The sequence below is a fragment of the Mobula hypostoma genome, chromosome 2 (assembly GCF_963921235.1).
Source record: "Mobula hypostoma chromosome 2, sMobHyp1.1, whole genome shotgun sequence".
Taxonomy (NCBI): Eukaryota; Metazoa; Chordata; class Chondrichthyes; order Myliobatiformes; family Myliobatidae; genus Mobula; species Mobula hypostoma.
Window position 1 is genome coordinate 85,529,761 of NC_086098.1, and position 16,049 is coordinate 85,545,809.

General features: G+C 44.7%; 1 protein-coding gene across 2 annotated transcripts in view; it reads right to left on the bottom strand.

Moving 5' to 3' along the window:
- The window catches only part of LOC134341817 (interferon-induced, double-stranded RNA-activated protein kinase-like), a 67,647-nt gene that overhangs the window by 25,855 nt on the left and 25,743 nt on the right, over nt 1-16,049 (bottom strand). For both annotated transcript variants that reach the window (XM_063039761.1, XM_063039755.1), the window contains exons 7-13: nt 15,802-15,898; nt 14,570-14,682; nt 12,385-12,493; nt 8,256-8,311; nt 6,789-6,852; nt 3,682-3,710; nt 1,121-1,163 (exon numbers count right to left, since the gene is read on the bottom strand). In XM_063039761.1, coding sequence (XP_062895831.1) covers nt 1,121-1,163; nt 3,682-3,710; nt 6,789-6,852; nt 8,256-8,311; nt 12,385-12,493; nt 14,570-14,682; nt 15,802-15,898 — 511 coding nt within the window. The remainder of the gene's footprint in view (nt 1-1,120; nt 1,164-3,681; nt 3,711-6,788; nt 6,853-8,255; nt 8,312-12,384; nt 12,494-14,569; nt 14,683-15,801; nt 15,899-16,049) is intronic.

The window sequence follows — 16,049 nt, forward strand, 5'->3', positions numbered from 1 at the left end:
TAGCCTCAGAAGAGAAGGGTGTCCCTTTAGAACAGAGATGAGGAGAATTTGTTTAGCCAGAGAGTGGTGAATCTGTGGAATTCATTGCCACAGACAGTTGTGGAGGCCATGTCAGTGGTTATTTAATGTGGAGGCTGACAGGATCTTGATTAGTAAAGGTGTGAAAGGTTGAGGGAAGAAGGAAAGTGAAGAAGGTTGAAAGGGAAAATATATCAGCAATGATTGAATGCTAGAATAGACTCGATGGACTGAGTGGTCTAAATCTGCTCCTATGTCTTATGGCCTTATGTTCTGGTTATGTGATATCAGGGCTCCTGGTATGGAAGGGAGAAAAGGGGGGGGTGGGGGGAGGGTGTGAGTTGGTTGAGGAACTTCCATTATTTAACCCAGGGAAGCCTTTCATAGGACAAAGCAGAGAGGGCAAGGCATTTCACAGGGCAAGGCAGAGAGCTGTCTCTGTGGGGCTGGAATGCATCCTGGAAGGTGAGGGTCACATTAAACCTTAAGTTGTTGTGAGCATAGTAATAAGTAAATGAAAATATGAAAAAGGATGGATAGGAATGGAAACAATTCATGCAAAGAGATAGCAAAGAAACATAGAAAACCGACAGCACAATACAGGCCCTTTGGCCCACAAAGCTGTGCCGAACATGTCCTTACTTAGAAATTACCCAAGGTTACCCATAGAGGGCTAAGCTGTATGTACCTATCCAGGAGTCTCTTAACAGACCCTATCGTTTCTGCCTCCATCACTGTTGCCGGCAGCCCATTCCACGCACTCACCACTCTCTGCGTAAAAAAATTACCCCGACGTCTCCTCTGTACCTACTTCCAAGCACCTTAAAACTGTGCCCTGATCGTGAAGTAGGTTAACAGGTCAGCTCAATATTGTGGGCCAAAGGGTCTGTACTGTTTTATGTAACTTTAGAAATCTGTTAAGCACGTGGAGTTCTTGATTTTATAAATTATAGAACTTATGGAACAGTGGTTGGCGCAACACTACTACAGTCATAAAACATATGGGCCAAATGGCTCTTTTCTCTGCAGTAATCACGGTCATGCCTCACATAAAGAAAGCACTATGCTCAAACAGCAATTTAATATTAACAAGCTATCTTACCTTGAAAGATTCTGTCGTACTCGTCCAAGTTGGTGCTAATCGCCTGACATTATAACAAGAAACCACTATTAATTATCTAGTTTAAATAACATGCAGTCATCCTCACTTCCAAAAACCAAACATTAGCCAGGCAAAAGGTTACAAGTCACAAGAAGATGATCTGAGGAATCTACACTGGATGATCCTGTAAAGCTGGTGAGAGCAAAAAGCCCTCACCAACACACCAGTGTCGTACAAATCCATCATTCCAGCATTACAAAAGCTGACCTCAGGAGAAGAGCAGAATTAGGCTATTTGGACCATCAAGTCTGCTCTGCCATTCAATCACGGTCACACACATGCACACAAAATGCTGGAGGAACTCAGCAGGTCAGGTGGCGCCCATGGAAGGGAATAAACAATTGATGTTTTGGCCGAAACTCTTCATCAGGACTGAGAAATTAACTAGTTCAAGTTGATGTAAATTGCCAGACGTTATGACAAGAATGATTATTAATACTTCGTTAGAATATTGTTTAGCATTCTGATGAAGGGCCCGAAATGTCAACTGCTTATTTCCTCCCCATAGATGCTGCCTGACCTGCAGAGTTCCTCCAGCATTTTGTATGTGTAGCTCTGCATTTTCAGCATCTGCAGAATCTCTTGTACTTATTCAATGGTGGGTGCTTTTCTTCTCAACCATACCCCTAACTAATCGAGAATCTTTCAACCTCTGTCTCACATAAAGAAAACACGTTGGCTTGGCCTCTCTGGCAATGAATTCCACCCTTTGGCTGAAGAGATTCCCCCCTCAGCTTAGTTTTGAAGATACTTCCCACAGATCCAGAGCCCTAGGATGTCTGGAAGTGTTTGACGGAGAACAGAGCACTTCTGCGGTGCGGCCCTGGTTGCAACATAGGAAACCCGGCAGCTAACGGGTTCATAGTGAGAGCTCACACACAGCTATAAGACTGCAACCAGACAGTCCGTGAATAAGTAACCAAGGAAACAGGCAAAGCCCTCAAATGTTGCTGAAACTTCCACATCCATTTCTACGGGATTATAGTTACTTGCTTTAACATCTTACAGTCATAGAGCACTTCAGCACAGAAACAGGCCATTTGACCCATCTAGTCCATGCCAAACTGTTATTCTTCCTAGTCCCATCAACCCACACCCAGACCATAGTCCTCCAGACCCCTCCCACCCATGTACTTACCTACATTTTTCCTAAATATTGAAATCAAACTCAAAACCACCACTTTCGCTGGCAGCTCATTCCACACACTCACCACCCTCTGAGTGAAGAGGTTCTCCCTCACGCTCCCCTTACTCATTTCACCTTTCACCATGACTTTAAGTTCTAATCGTACCCAACCTCGAGTGGAAAATGCCTACTTGCATTACCCATTATAATTTTGTATACTGTTACATGCCCACAGTTTGATCATGGGACAGTGGGATGATGTAATGGTCTTGTGAGTGGGATGATGTAATTGTCTCATAACCGTGGGGTGATGTTACATCACGTGATGGCATGTTCCCTACGGTATTTAAGGAAGCCCGCCAAAGTGTGACGCAGCTTTTACTTTCTATTTTAAGGTGCAAACACGTTGTTGCAGGCAGTTTCGCCAATCACTGCCAGTTTTTGTTTGTTGCACAGTTGTTTTACTTTTACAGTCTAGTATTGGAGAGTGAAGACCTTACCAATGTACGGGAACCCAAAGGATTGGGTAAAGTTAATGACGTTCGGTGTTTTGGAAGTGATCGACTGTTTGAAATCGGAATCGTCCGGGAAATTGTGGCAGGCATGTTTGAGTTAAACCCCTGCAAGGCCAGGACGGTTTGTGCAGTGTCCACCCTCCAGCCAAAAGGTCAGTTCCTTTATGACTTCATTTCTTCGTGATTCCTTCGGACAAGGCATCACTCGACTGTGATCGGCAGATTCGTCATTTTCTTTGGAGGAATTGTTACTGCAGTAAAGTCTCTTCTTAAAGACTGTAAAAATCACTAGGACTTTTCAACTTACTACTTTAAGACGGTGTTCGAATTTACCACTTTAAGAACTGTTCCTAAGTTCAACTGTTTGTTCGATATAGCTGCATAACGGTTAACTTCCGGTTAAGCTAGTTTGTTTACTTTTCTATGTTTTGGAGTATAGGTTAATAAATATCGTTGTTTGTTTATAAATCCTGACTCATTTAATATTCATTGCTGCTGCATTCATAACAATACCTCTATCAAATCTCCCTTATTCTTCTATGCTCCAGGGAATAAAGTCATAACCTATTTAACCTTCCCCTATCACTCAAGTTTGCGCAATATCCTTGTAAATTTTCTCTGTGCTCTTTCAGTCTGTAGGTAAGTGACCAGGATAACACATGCAACACTGCAGCACACTCTCAACACATGGACAACACTCAAAGCGTAGACGAGGAATGCCAGCACAGCACTCCAGTGTTGGTTTGAAGGTGTTTCCTTCTAAATTATAGATGCCATGGCATGATTTCCACTAAGCCACAGCTAATAAAATTCACTACAAAATACTCAAAGTTCAAAGACAGGACATAAGCAATTAGTACCTTCGCGATCTGGACCCAGAGGTATTCGCCTGTAAAACAAAAATAATGACCATAAGTTATAGGGGCAGAATAAGGCCATTCAGCCCATCAAAACTGCTCTGCCATTCAATCATGCAAACACGAGGAAATCTGCAGATGCTGGAATTTCAAGCAACACACATAAAAGTTGCTGGTGAACACAGCAGGCCAGGCAGCATCTCTAGGAAGAGGTACAGTCGACGTTTCAGGCCGAGACCCTTCGTCAGGACTAACTGAAAGAAGAGCTAGTAAGAGATTTGAAAGTGGGAGGGGGAGGGGGGAGATCCAAAAAGATAGGAGAAGACAGGAGGGAGAGGGATGGAGCCGAGAGCTGGACAGGTGATTGGCAAAAGGGATATGAGAGGATCATGGGACAGGAGGCCTAGGGAGAAAGAAAAGGGGGAGGGGGGAAGCCCAGATAATGGGCAAGGGATATAGTGAGAGGGACAGAGGGAGAAAAAGGGGAGAGAGAAGGAATGTGTGTACATAAATAAATAACGGATGGGGTACGAGGAGGAGGTGGGGCATTAGCAGAAGTTTGAGAAGTCAATGTTCATGCCATCAGGTTGGAGGCTACCCAGATGGAATATAAGGTATTGTTCCTCCAACCTGAGTGTCTTACTAGCTCTTCTTTCAGTTAGTCCTGACGAAGGGTCTCGGCCTGAAACGTCGACTGTACCTCTTCCTAGAGATGCTGCCTGGCCTGCTGCATTCACCAGCAACTTTGATGTGTGTTGCCATTCAATCATGGCTGATTGCTTGAAATCCCATTCTCTTGCTCTCTCACCCTTACCAATCAGCAACCTAACCTCAACCTTGAATACATCCAGTGATTCGCCTCTCACGGCCCCATGTGGCAAAAGGTTGCACAGATTCACCACCCTCGAACACAGATGGGTGGACATGACCTGAGGGCATGGAGGGAGGCCACTACTTGTAATAGAACACCTCAGCTCTTTTTGCTGCTTTAGTACCAGAAACAGAAAATGCTGGAAACACTCAGCAGGTCATGCAGCGCTTGTGGAAAAAGAATTTTCTCTGGCCCAGGTCCTTTCAGCTGATGCCATTGAAATATTTTTGTTACTTCCAGCAACAGCTGAGGCTTTGGTATGCGCTTTACTACTGAATGTCCCTTGGTCTGATCCTCCACAGATGCGGTCTAGAACGAACAGAGTGGACGTACCACAAGCAAGGGAAGTAGGGAGCGTGTAATGAGGAGGTGGAGGGAGTCAGGGAGGAGAGACCGAGGGAGGGCTGAGCAGAGCTCAGAATCACAGAGGATGAGCGGGACTGGATTGGTGTGGACAGGGGGAGTAGATAACCCGAAAGCATCAAACAGCAAAGGCAGATCCCCATTCCCTGCAAGAAGCCACACCTGTGGGCATACACAGAGACTGTTCCGGACCACTTCAAGGAGCAAGACTCCCCCCAATGTTTTAAATACTAGACAAGCTTGACTGGAAGATAAATTTCAACTGCAGACAAATTACCTTCATATATTCGAGCCATAGAACATTATAGCACAGAAATAGACCCTTTGGCCCATCAAGTCTGTGCCAAATTGTTATTCTGCCTTCTCCCATTGACCCGCACCTGGACCATAGACCTCCATACTCATCCCATTCATGTAATTATCCAGACTTCTCTCCACACTTGCACCACCGTCTCAGTGAAGAAATTCCCCCTCAGGTTCCATTTAAATACTTCACCTTTCTCCCATAAACTACGACCTCTAGTTCACCCAACCTCAGTAGGAAAAGTTTGCTTGCATTTACTCTCTCACACTCATACACATCTCCCACAAGCAGCAGCAGCAGAGATAATTGTGCCAGGACTGCCAAAACTGCTATTCCTGAATTTGGTTGTCACCATGTTAACAGTGGAATTTAATCCGGAAAGAAATTTTGGGAGCAGCACAGTGAAACAGCTGGTGGAGCTGCTACCACCAAAGCGCCAGCTGTCCAGGTTCAGTCCGGACCTCCGGAGCTGTCTTGTGTGGAGAACGCATGTCCCCTGTAACCTTGTGGGTTTCCTCCATGTGCTCCTACATCCCAAAGACGTGTGGGATGGGAGATTAATGAGTCACTGTAAATTGCACCTCATTTGTAGGCCGAGTGGTAGAACTGCTGTGAAAGTGTGGGGAAAAGGTTCGAGGGGAAACTACTGGGGCAATAGGATAGCATTAACTGGATGGGCCAAATGACTTTGCCAATCAGAACATAGAATTAGTGCTATAGAGCCTGAAGTACTGATATTGGCTGAAGGATAACTATCAGCCCGTGTACAATAGAAAAGAGATCATCTTTATTCGCCATATACATTTACGTGTCATGGTGTGTGGATCACAGTGCGACAGGTAACAAAAGAAACAACTTCCAACAATTACAAAGAATAAAGAATTACATAAAAATAAAATTAGAGTACAGATATGGAATAAAATGTGCATAAATACCAACGACTTGACAATGTAAACAGCTTTATAAAAAGTGGTTTGAAGTGTTTACAGTGCAGAGCAGTGATGACGGTGGAGGTGAGGGGGCTAACTAGAATGATCGATCAGATTAATTGCCTGGAGGAAGGAATTTTTAAGATGGCATGAGTTCTTGTTTTAATAGCCCTATAGCACTTTCTAGAAAGGAGCTTTTGGAAAAGGCAGTTTGCAGGGTGGGTAATGTCACAATGATTTTTCCTGCCTGCTTCTTGGTGGTGGACACATACAAGTCCTGCAGTGAGGACGGACTGCAGCCAGTGACCTCTTCTGCTGACCTGACACTTCACTGTAGCTTTCGTGCATTGTGAGACAATGTACAGTATGTTGCAGGAGGAACTCAGCGGGTCAGACAGCGTCTGTGAGGGGAGAACTGTAGTCCTTCCCTCCCCGCTGATACTGCCCATTCTGCTGAGTTCCCACAGCAGGTACACTGCAGCTCCACATTCCAACATCTGCAGTCCCCTGCGACTCCATAATGGAGGAGACTGCTATTCAGACCTTTGCCACCTTTACAGTTATTCCTGTCGCAAATTTCCAGAAAGCAAAATAAAGCAATGGAGATGGAGTTTATTGTTCCCTGTTATAATTAGTAACTTACCGTGCTGGGTGTAGATGGATCTGCTGAAGCAGAGTTCGACATGTCCCATTGTTTGTCACTTCCCCTTGGAGAACGAGAAAAAGGTAACTGAAAATATTCCAATTAATTCACTGCTATGTCAACCAGACAATTCATTCACTGGAACTAAATCCAACTCTCTCAGGTGGATCACACACCTTTCCAAACAAGTCAACAAAGGGGGCGTGGACATCAAGTTTGTTTTAAAAACACAGAGAGTGGCGGGTGCCTGGAATTTGTTGCCTGGGGTGGCAGTGCTGGAGGCAAATCTGACAGAGTCATTCAGGAGGCTCTTAAGACTCACCTGCAGAATCCCCAGTGTTTATGGTTCAAAACGGTGCTCAGTGAAGACTCAGTTGACCCTTTGCTTGACTCTCTAACATCTATGAAGTCTCTCTTAAGGGAATTCGAAGCAATGAAAACATGGCCCTTAACCTTACCAACACAGCTTTGAGTTATTCAAGGATATGTGTTTAGCTCTCTCTTCATCCACGACTGTGTGGCTAGGCACTGCTCAAATGCCAGCTATAAATTTTCCAACAACACAACCATTGTTGGCAGAATTTCAGATGGTGAGGAGGCGCACAGGAGTGGGATAGATCAGCTGGTTGAGTGGTGTTGCAACAACAACCTTGCACTCAGTATTACTGAGGCCAAGGAATAGATTGAGGACTTCAGGAAGGGGAAGCTGAGGGAAGACACAGTAGTCCTCATCGAGGGATGAGCAGTGGAAAGGGTGGGCAGTTTCAAGTTCCTGGGTGTCAACATCTCTGAAGATCTGTCCTGGGATCAACACATTGATGCAGTTACAAAGAAGGAACAACAGAGGCTATATTTCATTAGGACTTTGAGAACTGGTTTGTCAGTATAGATATACCTTAGTGAGCATTCTAACTGGTTGCATCACTACTTGGTATGAAGGAGCCACTGCACAAGATCGGAAAACGCTGCAGAAGGTTGTAAGCTCACCCAGCTCCAGCAGGAGCACTAGCCTCCCCAGCATTGAAGACATCACGGTAATGTCTCAAATAGGTAGCATCCATCATTAAAGACCCACATCGCTTCTTGCTACCATCAAGGAGATGGTGCAGAAGCCTGAAGACACGCAGTCAATGTTTCAAGAACAGCGCCTTCCCCTGCATCATCAGATTTCTGAATGGACAATGAACCCACATATACTACCACACTACTCTTTTTCCTAACTTTTGATTTTGTTCTCTTATTGCACTATTTATTGAACTTAACTATACATATATGTCTTATTGTAATTCTTTGGTTTTTAATATTATTACCTATTGCAATGTACTGAGATGCAAGACCACAAATTTCATGATATAATATTAAACCTGAATCTTATTCAGATATTAAAACTATGAACAAAGTTTTAAATTGTTCAGGATAGTTCTATGACCAAAGTACAATTACCTATGAATACTTTCACATACTTACTGTTCCCAGCTTCTGCTTTGCTCGCTTCCTGATGACAATGATAGATCATTGGACTTCTGAATTTATCACGTTTTTGATACAGAAACAAAGAATGTAAAAAAAATTAGTGTTTGTGTATACAAAAATGAAACACAATCTCCTAAATCCAATTTGCACTGATACAATTGTATTTCTATGCTATCTTGACTGTCCTGTTGTACATACTATTTATGACAAATTACTATAAACTGCGCATTCAGACAGAGACGAAACATAAAGATTTTTACTCCTCATGTATGTGAAGGATGTATGTAATAAGGTCAATTCAATCCAATAATTTTTAAGTCATAAACACGGTACCCAAGGATTCATTGCACCACAATTCCAGATCCCGACAAAACCAGCATTCAGTGTTACTCGGTTTAAAGAGTTGATTTTATTTAGAGATACAGCACTGTAACAGGCCCTTCTGGCCAAATTACACCCATGTGAACAATTAACCTACTAACCAGTACATCTTTGGAATGTGGGAGGAAACCCAAGTGCTCACAGGAAGAAAGTACAAACTCCTGTCAGACAGTGGTGGGAAGTTCAAAGTAAATTTATCATCGAAGTATGTACATGCACCATAAGATTCACTACTTTAAGATTAATTTCCTTGCAGGTATTTACACGAAAATAAAGAAATACAATAGAATTTAGGAAAAACTATACATAACAATGACTGACAGACAACGTGCAAATGAAGACAAATGCTGCAAATAATAAATAATTCTGAGGTCATGACTTGCCTAACAGATGTCACCATGATCTAACTCAGGCTACATCCACACTACGCCGGATAATTTTGTAAACGAAGCCTTTTCTCTTCGTTTTGACCTTCTGTCCACACCGAAACGGCGTTTTCAGCCCCCGAAATCGGAGATTTTCAGAAACGGTCTCCAGAGTGAATAAATTTGAAAACGCCTAATATGCACTGCAGTGTGTACGGGTTAACCGGAGCTTTTTAAAACCGCTGTCATAACGTGCTGGAACAGATGGCAACAGCGCGGCATTTCATTGTTTTCTTCTTATTCTTATTATTATTACTTTATTGTCACCAAAGAATTGATACTAGAGCGTACAATCATCACAGCGATATTTGATTCTGCGCTTCGCAGAACCTAACAATTCAGAACAGACGGCAACGAGACTGAAGCCTATTTATGCAAGTACTTCTCTGACAATAGATGTGTAACAGCCTAATGTAACATTGTAAGGAAATACAAGATAACACTGATGCAGACATGTTTTATACATTTAACAAGGTGATTTATTATTGCAACAGAGTTAGTCAGTTTTTCAATGTTCGTCGTCAGCCGGGTCATACTGTCCGTGAACTCCCCGTCGGTTGCCTCCATACGCTACAGTATTTGTTTTTTTCAGTTTTAAGTCCTCCTGCGCGAGAGCCAAGAGCAATTCCTTTAAAGTTTTTCTATTCTGTAACTGGACAAACGCGCACCAAGTATACCGTTTCCTCTTCGCTTGTTTTCTGTGTGTCCTGCACATGCCCAGTAGGAGGAGATTCGCCCAAATATCCGTCTAATGTGGACGGAGATATTTTGAAAAATGCTTAGTGTGGACGCCTATCGTTTTTACTCGAAACCGGCGTTTTCAAAATTATCCAGCGTAGTGTGGATGTAGCCTTAGGATATATCACTTCATGCATGACTTGCTTATTAAAGAAAGGTACCAATGATCCACTTACCAGACCATCAAGCGAAATGATTTCACCCTCTCCTTCCCCCACCCCAATGTTTTCTTCAGTCTACGATCTTTGCCTATCGCCTCACCAGACAGTAAGAATGGGTTTCCTAAACACAAGAGATTCTGCAGATGCTGTTAATCCAGAGCAACCCACACAAAATGCTGGTGGAACTCAGCAGGTCAGGCAGCATCTATGGAGAGGAATAAACAGTCGGTGTTTCAGGCTGAGCCCCTTCGTCAGGACTGGAAAGGAAGGGGGAAGGGCGGCGCAGTAGCATAACTGTTAGCGCAATGCTTTAAGGTACCAGCAACCTGAGTTCGATCCCCGCCTCTGCCTGGAAGGAGCTTGTATGGTCTCCCATCACCGCATGGGTTTCCTCCCTCAGTCCAAAGACATTGCAGGTGGTAGATTAACTGGTCATTGTAAATGGTCCTGAGATTAGGGGAGGATTAAAACAGGAGATTGCTGGGTGACATGGCTCAAAGGGCCAGAAGGGCCTACTCCACACTGTTTCTCAATAAAATAAAATAAGAGAGTAAGGGAGGGAGGGAAGGAGTACCAGCTGTTTTTGTTTGTGTTATACTTGATATGTTTCCTCTATGTACCCTGTTAAAACCATCCATCATTTTGAAAACCACAACTGAGTCATTTTTTAAAATTTCACACTACGGGTCATGGCCAGGCTACAGCAGGGTTTGTCCCGGTGAACAGCTGGAACAGGAATGTGGCCGCCAATCGAGATACCTGCAGCAGCTAGCAGATCCAACCTGCCGCTCTCCCAAATGCTCCCTCAGATATACAGGCTGTACACCAGGGGTCCCCAACCTTTTCTGCACCGCGGACCAGTTTAATATTGACAATATTCTTGCGGACCGGCCGACCCGGGGGGGGGGGGTGGGGGATGTTCAAGTAGGGTTAAACTCACCTCAACATGTCTTTTACAGCTGGGGATGCCAACTTTCTCACTCCCAAATAGGGACAAAAGTAGCAGTCAAATATGGACACTTGTGTTTACCCCGAGAAAGACTACCATGACCATGAAGCCTTGCGCGGGCACCTGTGTGCGCATGCGTGTATGTGCCGATTTTTTTTCCCACAAATCGGGTTTGGCTTAATCTTCCTGACTACACAGTACATACATGATTTCTACTTTATATAGGCTGTGTATTAATCATATCATTCCTGCTTTTACTATATGTTAGTGTTATTTTAGGTTTTATGTGGTATTTGGTATGATTTAGTAGGTTATTTTTTGGGTCTGGGAACGCTCAAAAATTTTTCCCATATAAATTAATGGTAATTGCTTCTTCGCTTTACTCCACTTCTGCACGGAAGGTTTCATAGGAACGCTCTACCTTAGCGGGGGAAATACGGGACAAGGGCGGTCTCGTATGGGACAAACCAATTTAGCCCAATATACGGGATGTCCCAGCAAATACAGGACAGTTGGCAACCCTATGTTCCAGTTCAACAGTGCGTGACAGAGAATGAGGAAAGGTGCAGCTGACTCATATCATTTCATCACGGCCCGGTAGCATATGCTTTGTGGCCCGGTGGTTGGGTACCGCTGCTGTACACGAATCAGGTGATCATACAATGAACGATGGCTTTGCAAACACAATCCTCACTGGCACGGATCTCAAATGAGCAAAACTTTATTTTAAAAAATCAATTCTGGAGCTTGCTCTAGGAAAAGTGTTTCCATTCATAAGCTTCAGGTAATAAAATTCAATCCACGAGCATTATATTCCTCTGCACCCTCTCTTTGTCTCAAAAACCTCTAGAAATATTCCATAAGATATAGGAGCAGAATTAGGCCATCTGGCCCATCAAGTCTGCTCCGCCGTTTCACCATGGCTGATCCAATTTTCCTCTCAGCTGTAATCTCCTGCCTTCTCCCCATATCTCTTCATGCCCAGAGCAGTCAAGAATTATCAACCTCTGCCTTAAATATATATAAAGACGGCCTCTACAGCTACCTGTGGCAAAGAATTCCACAGATTCACCATTCTCTGGCCACAGAACTTCCTCATCTCCACTCTAAAAGGACACCCTTCTATTCTGAGGCTGTGTCCTCTGGTTTTAGACTCTCCCACCATAAGAAACATCCTCTCCACATCCACTCTATCAAGGCCTTTCACCATTCAATGAGTTTCAATGAGGTCACCCTCATTCTTCTGAATTCTAGTAAATACAGGCCACGAGCTTCAAACACTTTTTCACAAAAAATGCAATGCACTGTAACAGTTCATGTTAAAAGCTTTGCGGAGGTGAGCAAATTAGTTAAAAGCACATAGAGAAGGAGCCTTTCTCCTCAAGATGGTGGAACCCAAAATAGTTTATGAGACAGAAAGATACCACCATTAAATAGCAGGGAGGAAAGTAAAATAACAGGGGCCGTACTTTCAGTTCTTCCAAAGCCAGAGATGCTGCTTTCTGCTTGGCATCTTGTTTATTTTTCCCAGTGGCACTCAGAAATCTTTTTCCACTTATTACGCATTGTAGAATAAACCTGGAATGGGAACAGCACCTTCCATTAGCACGCAAAGAAGAATTAGACACATTGTTTTGTAGTTTTTTTCCCTAGGTTCTGGGTCAGTGGGGAATTAGGAATCAGGTTCGGGTTTTGGGGCAGCAATACGGGGTAACTAGAGGACAGGCCGAAATCTGAAATACTTATTTGTGAACTGCAGATGCGGTGGAATACTTTGAGAAGTGACACGGTAACAGGCTCTTCTGACCCAAACAAATTGTGCCACGCGATTACACTCATATGACACCCGTACGTCTTTGAAATGTGGGAGGACACCATGGCACCCAGAGGAAACTCGTGCAGTCATGGAGAGAACGGACAAACTCCTCCAAGAACTCTTCATTGCTAGAACAGTTTAAATTAAAACCTTTTTTCTGAGTAGGTTATGATTAATTGGAATGGACGAGGCAACAAAAGTGCCAGGAGGGACCTTTAAAAGGAAATGGGGATAATTTTGAAATGAAAGAATGTGCAGGGCTACAGGGAGATTACAGGCAAAGAGAACTAAAGAGCTGACATGACCTCAATGGGCCGAAGGGCCTGTTTGAGCTGAATCATTCCCCAACTCTTCAGTCCCACTGCCTGCTGGCCCCGTGTTTGCATCAAAGGGTGAATGCATGCAGGTTTTCTTCCTCCCCTCAGCTAGGGGAAAGCAGATCTAGAGGTCAAAGGTTTCGGGTGAAAGGTGGGTTACTCAAGGAGAAACTTCTTCATGAGAGGGTATGGCGAGTGTGGAATGAGCCCTGAGCAGAAGTGGTAGGTGCAAGTTCAATTGTCAAAATCAAAATCAATTTATCATCAAAGTATTATCAAAACTGAGTGATAAAACCCATCCCAGAGTGACAAACTCGACTTCTGGCTCAGCAAAGGAGCAAACTTCTCAGCAACTTTTATAGGGCAGCACAGTAGCAATGCTTCACAGCGCCAGCGATCGGTGTTCAATTCCTGCCGCTGTCTGTAAGGAGTTCGTACTCTCTCTCCGTAACACGTGGGTTTCTTCCGGGTGCTCTGGCTTCCTCCCACAGTCCAGAGACTTATGGATTAGGGTTTTGAATACCTCCCTTCCCTTTCTCAATCGCTCTGTCTCCATCTCTACAGTCAAAATGTCAACTGACATCTTTTATGAACCTATCGATTCCCACGGTTATCTTCATCTGCCAAACATTTTTTGTGTCTGGTGTTCCCAATGCAGCCTTGTGTTCCCAATTGATCAGACTTGTCAGACGTGGGGGGTCCTGCTTTGTCAGGCACCTCCATTCCATCCGCCAAAAGCGGAACTTTCCAGCAAACAAACATTTTAATTCTGATTCCCTTTCCCATTCCAACTTATCGGTCCACGGCCTCCTCTTGTGCCACAATGAGGCCACCCTCAGGGTGGAGGAGCAACTCCTTATATTCCATCTGGGTAGCCTCTGAATTGACGGCGTGAATATCGATTTCTCCTTCCGGTAAAAAAAAATTCACTCTCCTCCCCTCTTCTTCTATTCCCCACTTTGGACTCTTACTCTTCTTGCCTGCCTATCACCTCTGCCTGATGCCCCTCCTTCTCCCTTTGTCCCATCAGATTCCTTCCTCTCCAGCCCTTTACTCTGCCTACCTACCTGGCTTCACCTATCATCTTCACATGTCCTCCATCCCCTTCCCCCATCTTCTCATTCTAGTGTCTTTGGTCCCGAAGAAAGGTTGTGGCCTGAAATGTCAACTGTTTACTCATTTCCACAGATGCTGCCTGACCTGCTGAGTTCCTGCAGCATTGTGTGTGTGTGTTGCTTGGGGCTAGTAAACTGTGGACATGCTATGTTGGAGCTGGAAGTGTGGCGACACTTGCGGGCACCTCCCAGCACAGCCTTGGACTGTGTCACATTTCAAAGTACAAGTGACAAATAAAGCCAATCTCTAATCCTCTACAGTACACACATTCACAAAATCCCTTCACGATCTCAAATATCTCAATCTCATCACCCCCAAGCTTCGATAGAAGGCGAAGATTCCAGCCTGTTCACTCCTATGCCCCTTTCCCTGGTTCCCAGGGCCCCTCGCTCTACATTCTCTTACTCTGGGACGTGAGAAGGTCCTCGCTGTTCCACTTGCAGGAAGTCAAGGGACCGTCCTCTCTTTTGGCAAAACTCGTTCAGTTCTCCAACCGCATTTGCTGAACCTCTGAATGACTGCAAACAATCAAGGAACACATCACTTACACCAGGGCAGGGGAAGACTATTTGACCACAGACACATTTGAAGCTGGCAATTTCTGAACCGTCTTTTAATGGCATTAAAGCTGCTTCTTGCAGAGGGGAGGGGTGTAGGGGGTTACAAAGAGAGGGAGGGGGTGAGGTTTACAGGGAGAAGGAAGGTGTAGGGACTGAAGGTGGTTACAGAGAGAGGGAGGGTGGCTACAGAGAGAGGGAGGTGTAGGGACTGGAGGGGATTACAGAAAGACGGAGGGGTGTAAGGTATTACAGATAGAGGGAGGGTGTAAGGGAGGGTGGTTAGAGTGAGAGGGAGGGTGTAGGGACGAGGGGATTACAGAAAGACAGAGAGGTGTAGGGTATTACAGAGAGAGGGAGGGTGGCTACAGAGAGAGGGAGGTGTATGGACTGGAGGGGATTACAGAAAGAGGGAGAGGTATAAGGTATTACAGATAGAGGGAGGGTGTAAGGGAGGGTGGTTAGAGAGAGAGGGAGGGTGTAGGGACGAGGGGATTACAGAAAGACGGAGGGGTGTAGGGTATTACAGAGACAGGGAGGGTGGTTACAGAGAGAGGGGTGTAGGGGTGGAGAGGGTTGCTGAAAGAGGGAGACAGATAGAGGCTAGAGAGAGTTACAGAAAAGGGAGGGGTGTAGGGCAGGGGGTTACAGAGCGAGCGATGGGTTAGGGCCAGGAGGGGGTTCAGACTGAGGAAGGGGTGTGGGGGGGGGTGACAATGAACAATGAATAAAACAAAATGGAACATCATGAAGACATCACAGTCGTACAGTAACCCTACTACAGTGTCAGTGACATGAGTTCAATTCCGCCATTGTCTGTAAGGAGTTTGTACGTTCTCCCCATGACTGCGCGAGTTTCCTCCAGATTTCTCCCCCATTCCAAAGACGTACTCATTAGGGTTAGTGAGTTGTGGCCATGACATGTTATCACCATGATTCTGGTGCCACTTGTGGGCTGCCCCAGCACGTCCTCAGACTGTGCTGGTCACTGACACAAATGCCACATTTCACTGTATATTCCAATGTACGTGTGACAAATAAAGTAATCTAATAAAAGTTAATCTAAAAGGACCTCTGTACCATTCTGGAACTGAAGTCTGTGGAGATTTCAGCGGCAGCCACACTGGAGGGCAGATTACTCGTCTCTTCCTGCCGAGCTGCCTCATCTTTTGTTAACCTGACAAGGAAGAACATTCTTTTCAGTTGTGTCAGTCATGGGGACGACACCACCCAATGTGCTTTACAATTCTGCGAGTGCTCTGAGAGTTACGCAGAGATTCTGCAGATGCTGCTAATCTTCAGAAGCTCACAAAACGCTGGAGGAACTC